The sequence below is a fragment of the Anneissia japonica genome, unplaced genomic scaffold, assembly GCF_011630105.1.
Source record: "Anneissia japonica isolate Jap-2015-1 unplaced genomic scaffold, ASM1163010v1 scaffold287725_len345208_cov150, whole genome shotgun sequence".
NCBI lineage: Eukaryota > Metazoa > Echinodermata > Crinoidea > Comatulida > Comatulidae > Anneissia > Anneissia japonica.
Window position 1 is genome coordinate 313,245 of NW_022737486.1, and position 11,691 is coordinate 324,935.

The window sequence follows — 11,691 nt, forward strand, 5'->3', positions numbered from 1 at the left end:
TCAGAGGACAATCCTACCTTAAATATAGATGGTAACTTCGAGAATTTTACTTACCTGTGGATTCGCAAACGATAGTGTCTACTGTACCAGTTGTGGTATTATCTCTATTTACAATTTTTTTACCATTTATTAAAATTCCGTCTTCTATAAAAATTGTTGCGCAACCCATTCTAATATTATTCAACGTGATGTTTTGAACATGAACATTGAATGTACTGTCATTATCCTGCCAGGCGCTAAGCAAATGTAGCACGTTATTTGTCAACTGATTGTACTCGTCGATGCTGTTTATTACAGTGATGTTGCCGCCTAATTTTTCACATTTCTGCTGAACATTAATACATGATCCCAGGCCTTTTTGTTCATTCACTCTTATGAATTTGTAGCAGTTTGCTAATTCATAAACATCCTTGCCTATAAACATTTTAAAACACATAAAAATTAGTAGTAATTCTATATTTTTACTTATACTATATTTTTACTTGAATTTATTATTTAAATGTGTAATAAGACGTAAAATATAGGCCTATGTTGGGGTGGAATTATTTTTATATGAAATACGAAAGATACAAAACATTTTAATTGCAATCCATGTAAAATATATTTACAGAAATCCATAAGATCGACTTAATTAAAGAGGTGGGGTCGTCGGTTTCAATTGTCAGTAAATTTAATTATCAAAATAGGCCGTTTACTAACCAAGCCTCTGTCCTAACGCTGTGCTGTTTAGAATCATGGTCTTTTAAAATTTCAGGAAACGACTTTGATACCTTCGGGGTTTGACGTTGACAACTTTACCAAACAGACTATTGCTATTACAATTCTTCGGAAGAACGTTTGAGGTAAATTTGTATATCCTAATATATATTTAGGCCTATCTTATACCGGTAATATACAGTTCTTACTTGCGTCATAATTGACTTCATGTGGATCTTTGTATTTCCAGCCATCGTTTGTTGGGTATATCAAGTAACACCATGGCGCAAATTCTGTACAAGCAAATTCACTGTCAAATCAAAATTTATATTTTATCAAGCTTCAAAAGTAATTGACTCTTTGTTGTAAAATGAAATTGTTTGATTCGAATTAAGAGGGTACGAATAACCCACAACGATAAAATAAAAAAAAAATGGAGTCCTACTTTAGGGTTGGTGCCAGGATTTTCCCGACAGGAGGACCAAGGTCCCCGGGAGGGCTGATCTCCTTAAAGCGAGTAAAGTGGGCGTGATCGTGGCTCCAAATGTTATGTTTCGAAACGGTCCAGCGAGGCGAAAGTCCCGAAAATAACAATTTAGTTGTCTCAAACGCTTATTTAATGACATTACAGAGAGCCTACTAATATGTAGAAAATAGCCTGCATATATTTTTTTCTCCCCGAAGAATTCTGATTTTTTTCCCTGACGCCACCCCTTATCCTATATCCCCCACACTCTCCCTTCTATTTCCGAACTTGATCTATTCTATTGACTTATGGAGTGTTGAGTGGAAGTTTATGTAGGCCTTATTATCCACAAAGTAAGCTTAATATCGGTGTACTATTTTGCTTAAAATCGCATGTGGCGTCTTACTAGAGAGCATTAAATAATTAACAAAGAAAACTTATAAATGGTAAGCCTGATGAAACTTTAAGAACAAATTGACTTTTATCTCAGTTTTAATTGAATAAAAACATTATTAATAAAAAATAACTTACGAAGGACACTGTGCTTCAACAATTGCCATCTTCCAAGTGACGACAAGGATACATTTTATCCACTGCTGCATACTGCGTTAATAAAATATTAATAGTAGAACAGGGAGTTTTTTTCTTCTAACGCACGATAGGCCTACTGGTGTTTAGGTGGTGGTTAGGTCTTCAATTGTTAGTTTAATTCAATGTCGGTTGAATGTCTTCTCGTTATACTAATGACATCATTTCATAATACACTTCCACAAACAGCGTTTTAAACTAAGCAACTGTGTTGTAATTCCAACATTACTTTGTAGGGCAACAGGATATATCTTCCGTTTATAAAACAAATTTTGATTACTGATTGGTGTAGTGCGATGTGGTCATGCCCCTTTATAATGTACTGAAGTATTACCGTCTAATACATTATAGTGGGTATCTTGAGTTATCAAGAGGCCTATGTAGTAGGCCTATGAATAATTCCGACCTTATCGAGAGTTATTTCTTGTAATCTCTGATTGTAGGTTTGTATGTTTCCCCCTAGTTTTTACAGGGGGTGATATTGCTTCTTATGTACCGTACTCCTCACTACTAAAATGAACTTGACATTATTTTCTCAGAAGCTCAGTTACATTGTGTATACTTTAGATTCAACTACTCTATAAGTTAATCATTGCAATACTACACGTGTTGTAGTTGAAATTATAATGTATATCTGCAGGCCTAGTATGTTGATGTGACGTAATTAAGAAAATAAAGCATTAATTTTACATACGATAGGCCTACTCTCTTTATGTTCACTCTTTATAAAATAGGCCTAACTCTAATGATGTTTCATGAGAAGCATTATAACTAACTCTATGATATTTATGAGTACGATGTTTAAAATGAAATTAGCATTAAACAAACAGAAAGTGTCCTGAAAACCTTCAAGGAACTATATATTAAAATCAATTACTTGACATGCACCGGAAAGAATCTGCAGTATAATAGCCTACCTTTGGTTTTGCGTATCCGGGGCTAGTCCGAATGAAGATCTACTCAATATCCTGTACAAAGAAATATGCTGACAATAGTGTATTCTCTGTCGAGTATGTTATATGTTGTAATTTTGTACGGTAAATAACACAAAAACTCTAAAAATACTTTAGGTGCTTTTGAACTTTTTGTTATAAACTAAATACATTTATTCAACGATTATGAATATGTAACTGGTCATGGTCATCACGAACAGGTGACAAAGTGTACAAAATACATAGAAAACGTTTTAAGTGTTATACGTCTGATCAAAGAGATATCTCCTTGGTCTAATGAAGGTAAATACAGGCCTGATTATTCTAGTACTGTACTGTATACATGCACAATTAATCCTCACTGATGCGGTGGAATTCATTTCTAGTTATTAGCACAAGTATAGTAAATTAGATCAATTTACTAAACCTGGAGGTCATGGGAAAATCACAAGACAAAATCAGGTCGAAAAGTTAAGAAAGGAACTTGAAATTTTAAAATTTATAAATATTTTAATAGTTTGATCTGGTTTGCTTATTAGTGTTGTAGAACTGTTTTAAAGCTCGCAGTAATTTAATATCCATTGTGTTTGGTTTACTAAAGCCGGTTACTCACTGCGTGCGACGGCGAACGCACGCGAAGACGCGGACCCAACGGATCGTCTTTTTAATGAGGATCCGTTCAGATTGCCACTGACAATCAGCAGACGGCGTTGCGTCGTCTATCGCTAGCCGGAAGCAAATGTGGATTCGTCGTGCGACGGTCGTACGAAGCAGTGGGTGTCCGGCTTAACGATTAAAAGAGTTCTACAACAGTAAAATAATTATATTGTTTAATACACATACGGTTTTACACATAATCAATGTCTCTGGTATCTCTAAGGGCTTTACTTTAAATTAATCTATTTCCGTATTTGCCAAGTTCAACTTCATTGTTTTTTTGTTTTTTTTTTGTTTTTTTTTGTAGTATTTGTTTTAGGCGCATGGGCCATAGATATAAAAATTGCGAAAGTGGTTTTTAAACTAAGTCTCTTTATGAGGCGTAAGCGGTGGAGTTGTTTTTGTGATTAAAACATTCTGTTACCGTTTTACATTTTCCAAAAAATACAAATAATGTTGTCGATCTGCTCACAGATTATTCTTATTTAACAGTCCGTAATGTAATAATTAGAATCTGCTAATATTAACGCATAGCCTATATAGGCCTATTTATTTATTATAAGTTCCAGTAAACAATTAAAATAGGCCAATGTAATGTTTTATTGTGTACTTCTCTATATAATGATAATGCAGGTCTCATATACCGCATAATACAAGAAAGGTGCCTCTATGCACATTTAGGTTACATGAAAAAAAAAATGTAACGTTTCATTGTGTATTTCTCTATATACACCAATGAAAATTAGAAATGTTTGGAAAATTTATCAACTAATAATGTTTTACTAATAGGCTTAACTAATAACTTTAATGTTTACAGCAACTTTATACCGTTACCATTTAAATGCAAATTTGACTAAATATAGGGGCCTATACACAAACTCATTTTTCATTTTACCACTGCCGTACTTATTAAATTTCTTTTATGGAATAATCGTCTCTGTTTATTAAGCCTATATTTACAAAATATATTTTGTTTATCCAGTAAATAAGAAATAATCGGATGCAAATCAGTTTAATCATTTCTGTATACGGTATACCTGCTTTTCACAAAATGAAACAATGACATGACATTTTTACTTAAAGCTTGGTTTTATATTTTATAAAATAACCTATAAATTAAGCCTGGTTTCCAAAAAAATCGTCGACTTCTTTAGCGACGCTGATTGGCCAGTTGAATCCCGATTACGTCTGGGACAGCTGCGCAATGCACTGAGGATTGCAGTGAAAACGCTGTAGCGACTGTGTAGCGATTTTATGGAAAGTGGCTTTGTAGCGATTGTATGGAAACAAAGCTTTGCATAGCCTAAATAAGATGGCCCAAGATTAAGGCCACCAGGCATCTGAGCTAAATGTAGAGCTGATTTCAACCAATTATCGGCAGATAATAATTATTTGGTTCCACGTCCTTGTTCTCATTTTGCTTATACGCATCAATTTCACTGTAATCATCGCTAAACTGAAAATCGCGTCCTTCCTTTCATTCTTTCTCGACTCCCCTAGGAGCGCGAATACTGTTTTCATGTATATCGACACGGTCCGGTAAACGGCAACTTTCTGGTGGCGGTCTCAGTCTTAGAGAACTGCATCATGAAGAAGTCTGACCGCCAACTATGGCATGTGCATTCATTTTTGGTTTCCAGTTCGTTTGCTTCTGCCAACGTCTGGTAAGATAGATAGGATAAAACAAATATCAAAATGATGAGTAGGTGTACGAGTTTGTGTGAATCACATCAAGGATAACCCACTACTAAGTCCGAGGACTTGTTTCCGGTGTGGTACTTTTATTGGTTAATTGGGCAGTACATCGGGAGGTAATCCCCTATTCTTTACGAAGAGTGTGTGTGTTCTTCATCGGCACATGAGCCATATTGCACACAACTTAACACCTAATCCGTAAGATCGATAAGAAGACGATGCGCTATCGTGGCTTGAATTTCAGCTCTCCAACTGAGTGCAGAACATATGTGGTGGCACAAAAATAATATATCATATTCACCTATTCTTATAGCCTATAAGTAGACAAATAAGAAATAATATTCTTCACAAAGCTACTAATTTGCAGCATAGATTTTATTAAACGCGAAACCTTCGGATTTCTTTAATTTTAGGATTTTACGTGCTCTACGTACGTAAGTTACGGGTTTGCGCATGCGTATTTCGATTTGTTTACAAAAGGTGTGGAGCTATCGCGCTGCATGTTGGGTATTAACGTTAAAGTTAAGGTTAACGTCGTGTACCGAAAACTACCTGTTACTAGGCCTATTATACAGAACAGTATATTTGTTTAAACAAAGTCTATACCACTTGGAGAAGGCTAGTACCCGAAATGGTTAACGTTTTCTCTTAATCAACCTACGGCTATATGCATAGGCATAATGTTTCTGTACCTTCTGAATTTACGGCTACGTCATCCATCTTAACTAAAGTGACATTTGACTTTCACTGAGAGAGGCATCGTAGCCACCAACATAAAACACAATCACAAGTGTTCCCTTCTGCACATACGAGCTCTTTATTCCGCCATTCTATCAGTGGCGGCGCCGGGGTGGAGGGGGTACAGTCCCCCCCACCGTCGGGGAGAAAAAGCGCAATTCTTCGGGGAGAAATAGAAAATTATATTATTTTTAACATATTATTTGACTCAAAAATCGATCAAATGAGCCTTTGAAACCCCTATTGTCATATTTTCGGGGGTGGGGGGAGTGGGTTCGCCCCTTGACCAATTTCGAAGAGTTTTTAGCGACGCCAGACCACGCCCACTTTTTTTGTTTCGATTCTTATATAAAGTTCTTTAAGAATCTAATCACTATAGCACCTCGCATTTCATTTTAGTTCTTTAATCCCTAACTGTGAAAGAAAGATTCTTGTGTTTACATTCTGTTCTTAGACCTTTTTTTAATACAACACAATTTAGACTTTTACCTGAATTCTGGTATACCCCTTCACCTCCGATATCGTGGTATATATGTGGAACTGCGGTATCGTGGTATTCGACTCCAACTGCGGACTCGTGATTTTCAAATGTTACATCGTTAGCTGTAGTATTTCGATTTAGGCCAACAATTTTATGTGACGCATCGTGTACATCTTTAGCTACGTATTGATGATAATAAACTTTAGCTACAGGTTTGCCATTTCTGTATAAGAATAAAGTACCAACGCGTTAATCTTGACTAATTAAAGTACCAGAGTGGGTAACTATGTACTCATCATAATAAAACGTATTACAGTAGTTGTTTTAAAATTGATAGATTACTTGTATTACTATTTAGATATTTTGAGGATGTATAATTACTTATATATAAGCCCTATTAATATTACTTTTATTGTAATGACAATATAACAATTGTTATTATTATTATTATTATTATTATTATTATTATTATTATTATTATTATTATTATTATTATTATTATTATTATTATTCCACAATGATACAGGGCCGTAGCCAGGATTGCCATTGGTGCGAGGGAAGATGGTGAATGGTTGTGTGAAAATAGAACTGTGGTATGGGTCGCCAAGGGGAAGGAACGTTTAGATCACAGTTTTTGTATTACAGGGCATAGTCATGGTCCTGATAGATTATTGAATTAAAATGGTAAGATTTTAGGTTTTATTAGATATTAAGTTTTATAACAGAAAATAATACATTTTTAATCAGTATAATTTCCGACCACTTAAAAATGTGGATCTTTACGATCGGGGGTGTAGGGAATGCGTATACGCACCAAACTCCCCCTCTGTTCCTGTAATAATATTTTTTTTATTTCTAAAGTACATAGTCCCTCTTTGCGCTCTACGCTCTTTGCGCTCTACACCAATGTTTTAGAAAAATACATTACATCTTGTGGAGGCAAGTAGTGGTGCTGATACGTTATTATTAGATATTGGTATATTATATTAACCTATTATTATGAGGAAACTATTATTCCTAATTTAATATGAATAATAACATTAAAGATAATTATTACTGTATTATAATAAGAATAATTTAATAAGGACAATATAATAATAATAGGCCTACTGATAATAATAGTAATAATATTACGTATATTATATTAACCTATTTTATAAGGAAACACATTATTGCTAATTTAATATGAATAGGCCTAATAACAATAATAATTATTATAAAAAAATTTAATAATGACAATATATTAATAATAATACTTATAATGATATACGGTAACATTTATAGTAATACTATTACATATAATAATGGTGATGATGGCGACAATGATGATGATGACGACGACGACGATTACCGCACTAACACTGACAATGACAATGGTAATGATAATAATCATGATAATAATCACTTATAATCATAACCATAACTATAATGGTAACATATGGCGTGATGGAATAATAGACAATAACTGGATTTGCGTCAGGAGAAACATGTATAGGTGTAATTTTGCCCTACCTGACGTGGAAATGTCAACACTGCAGTACCCGCTGCTTACTTGGACTCGAATTCAACCCTGGTCATCAGGCGCACGCTCGGTGGTCTAGAGGTATGATGCCAGGCTAGTGATCTGGAGATCGTGGGTTCGAGTCCCACCCGAGAACAACTTGCGATTTTCTTCGCAGTTGTTTTCAAATGTACTGAGTATTCGGTACATTTCCACGTCAGGTAGGGCAAAATTACACCTATATAATGGTAACCACATAAATAACTATAACCATAATCACATCCTTAATCATAATCGTTCAGTTAACGTCATGATGTAATACAGTAGCATTATTACCCTGATGTTGTTCTTCTCTGCCTGCGTCGTATAAGTAATAAACTTAGTAAAATTATTGCTATTGTGACCACGACACTTGACGTTATAACACCAACAATCCACAAGTTAGCACCCTCTTTCATTTCTGATTTGGTTTCGGTTAATGGATTCGTAAATTTAATTGTTGTAGGCGCAGGAAATATTCTTGTAATCACGTCTTGAGTAATAAAACATAAAGTTATGTTAGTTTTGTTTGATTTGTTGTTTCTTTTAACCTGAAATGAGATGGTTTATATTAAACGTACACAAGACAAATTTACGACTGTAAAATGTGTAAAATCTGCGCAATCTCAGAGATGTAGGCCTACCGATAATCTTACAGTGCACAGATATTATAGACATGTGCAGTTTTATCTGGTCTATAATTGACATGTGAGTCATAATTGAAACATTGAAACATTTTCTTCAAATATTTAAAAAAATAAAAGAATTTAAAAGAAACAGAAACAAACTAGTAACAAATAAAAAATAGAAGCAAACAAGTTGCCTGTGATTCATACTATGTTGCTGTGGGGTGTCTAGAAGGAAGAGAACCCCACTCCAACTGATCTACATTCGAGGAATATAATTCAATTATTTCGTAGCTAAACACTCTTTGAACAAGCATCAAGAGGTGTCTATTAAAATTTGTTTCAACTATTCGGGGCTGACGTAAGTATGGACCTATGTCTGGGATTTTAAACCTGCCCGGGGACTTTTAACCTTACGTCGGGATATCTCTGGCGCCGCTACTGATGATTTGTATGTAGTAACGTGAGTATATTTGTAGACGTCAATGCCAGCATAAAAATAGGTGGCAATTATGAGAAGTAAAAGTTTTCTTAACCCACCGCTTTCCTCGACTAACCACTTTCCCATGGATTCACAAACGATACTGTTCACTATACCAGTTGTAGTATTATCACTGTATATGTTTATAGTATTACTTGTATATCCGTCTCCAATCATAATCGTTGCGCAACCCATGCTAATATTATTTAGCAAGGGGTTTTGGACATGAACACTGAATGTACTCTTTTGACCGACGCTAAGGGCATGTAGCACATTATATGTCAACTGTTCGTACTCGTCGATGCTGTCTATTACGGTGATGTTGCCACCTTCTTCTTCGCATAAAAGCTGAGCATTAGCACATGAACTCACGCATTCATCTTCATATACTCTTAGGAATTTGTAGCAGTTTGGAGATTCATAAACATATTCGTCTGTAAACATTTTTAAAAACATGAAAATTAATGTGATTATTATTCATTCATACATTTATTAAATAGACGCAAAATTCTGTTGAGGTGGGAACTTTCATTATAAGAAATATGAAAGACAGAAAACTTTTTAATTGTAATCCGTATAAAATATATACTGGTATAGGCCTATATTTAATTCCATAATATATGGTTAATGGTTAATGGTTATTAATTTATAGAGCGCAAAATACAAAAAGTCTCTAAGCGCTATCAGGCAAGTGTAAAGATGGAACGGAAACCAAAACCACAAAATAAATAATATCATCTTAAAGAGAGGCAAGTATCGTCGGTTCCAGTTGTCAGTAATTTAAATTGCCAAAATTGGCAGTTTACTAATCAAGCCTCTGCAAAAAACGTCATTTAGGACCATGTCATTTTAAGTCTCAGCAAACGGTACCGGACTCGAATTCGTTCAGAGTTAGGCGTTGACAACTTTAACAGGGACATACCTGCCAACCGTCCCGATTTAATCAGGATCGTCCCGAATTCCGATGTCATAAATCCCCAAAAAATCGGGACGTCCCTATTTTTAGAATTAAAAAAAAAAAAAATTACATTGTAAGAAGTATCTCGACTTGCCAGTGTTATCTAGGGAATATTAGTCCGTAGTTCCCTGGGTATAATCCCATTCCTATGAAAGCGAAATTGGCCTGTTTTTTTTCTTTTTTTGGAGGAAGGGGGTGGGGGTGGAATTATACCCGGGGATTCCCTAGTGCATGAACAGAACGAATGACGATCGTTTTGCGAAGTGCCAGACGCATTTCAACAATTGCCCTACGATTCAATTAGCCTCGATATATCAAAAACCAATGAATAGCGTTCCTATTTCTGATGTTCGAATGTTGGCAGGTATGCACGGAGAATATTGTTTTTTTTTTTGTTTTTTTTTTGTTTTGTTTTTTTTTTTTTTGTATGATTTTTTGGGGGGATAAATCTGTGTCTACAAAATATAAATTTATTTTATAATATGCAATTTTTACTTCCGTCATAAATGACTCCACGTGGATCTTTGTATTTCCAACCATCGTTGTTAGTTGGGTATATCATGTAACACCATGGCGCAAATTCTGGACAATCAAATTCACTGAAAAGTAACAAATAATAGTTTAGCAAGCTAAAAAAGTAATCAAGGCTTTGTTGTTATACACCTCAAAACATCTTCCATTATTTTTTTTTATCTTATAATTTGGATATTGTTTTTCATCATTTTGATTTAATCACTACTACGTTTTGATCTTTCCAATTTTCTATGTATATATGTTGAACAGACTTCATTTAAAAATGATGTATGTTTTAATCTCCCTCGTATATGTTTGAACAGGACCATATGAAAAACAGACAATAACAACCACCTGATATGTTTTAATATTGTATAAATATGTTTGAAATATTAAAAAAAACAGAAAAAAAACATAATGACAATTTTCACCTTCTTGTTTCCGAACCTTGATCTACCCTGTAGACTTGCTTTTTATGTTCAAAGAGAACATAGGCCTATGCCCAATGTACTTATTTATTAATTTATTCGTCTTCACACTGGCATACATAACTGAGATAAATTTGCAAGTGCCGGAAAAACGGCCAACGGGTGATTAATCAAGACACCTCTGATAGCAGCCAATCCCGAATTGCACAGGTAAGAAGATATGAAGAATAATCAACGATGTAAATATAAAAATAAAACACTAAAATTTGTAACATGGAACTCTATACATAAAAAAATAATAAAACATTCTCAGTAACATATCTTCAGGCATTGCATTAATAAAAAATATATTAATTGTAAGTCTGATGAAACTTTAAGAGCAACATTGCTTTAATATCAGTTTAATAAAAATTAAGTGCAATAAACAATTATTGATACAAATAACTTACGAAGAACGCTGTGCTCCAACTATCGCTATCTTCCAAGCGACGACAAGGATAATCTGTACCCACCGCTGCATACTACGTTAATAAGAGGAAAAGTGAGACCTCGAAACCAAAAGTTGTTTTTTTTTTCAAGTAACGCACGATGTCGTTGGCCTCAGGTTCAGTTTTAGTGATATTGATTTCACCAAAAAACAGGTTGTCAATTAAACGATTGTATTTTGCTTTTAACAAAATCACTTTCTGGGCCTAAAACTCTTCTTTTTATAAAACATATCGATTACTGATTGGTGTATTGCGATGTAGTCTTTAAACGTTGAACGTTTTAACTTTATACTGCACGTTGCTTCCGTATCACGTGCTGATAAATGACTCTTCAGTTAACAAGTAGGCCAAGGTAGTTGATTAACTCCGACCTTATTGAAAGTGTTTATTCCTTAATTATTTTT

General features: G+C 34.4%; 2 protein-coding genes and 1 non-coding gene across 4 annotated transcripts in view; 1 reads left to right on the forward strand and 2 right to left on the reverse strand.

Annotated features, from left to right (window-relative positions):
- The window catches only part of LOC117117365, a 6,197-nt gene extending 3,713 nt beyond the window's left edge, over positions 1–2,484 (reverse strand). For both annotated transcript variants that reach the window (XM_033261646.1, XM_033261645.1), the window contains exons 1-3: positions 1,694–2,484; positions 906–1,006; positions 55–414 (exon numbers count right to left, since the gene is read on the reverse strand). In XM_033261646.1, coding sequence (XP_033117537.1) covers positions 55–414; positions 906–1,006; positions 1,694–1,764 — 532 coding nt within the window. In that variant the 5' untranslated portion in view covers positions 1,765–2,484. The remainder of the gene's footprint in view (positions 1–54; positions 415–905; positions 1,007–1,693) is intronic.
- Positions 2,485–4,838: 2,354 nt separating this feature from the next.
- LOC117117359 lies at positions 4,839–11,571 on the reverse strand. Its single transcript, XM_033261640.1, has 6 exons — positions 11,249–11,571; positions 10,354–10,457; positions 8,960–9,334; positions 8,091–8,286; positions 6,262–6,476; positions 4,839–5,000 (listed from the first exon to the last, which is right to left on the reverse strand). Exons 1-6 carry the CDS (start codon positions 11,317–11,319, stop codon positions 4,963–4,965), a joined length of 999 nt encoding a protein of 332 aa, XP_033117531.1. The 5' UTR covers positions 11,320–11,571; the 3' UTR covers positions 4,839–4,962.
- Trnat-agu lies at positions 7,841–7,912 on the forward strand. Its single transcript has one exon. It is a non-coding gene; the product is annotated as a tRNA-Thr (tRNA).
- Positions 11,572–11,691: the final 120 nt, after the last annotated feature.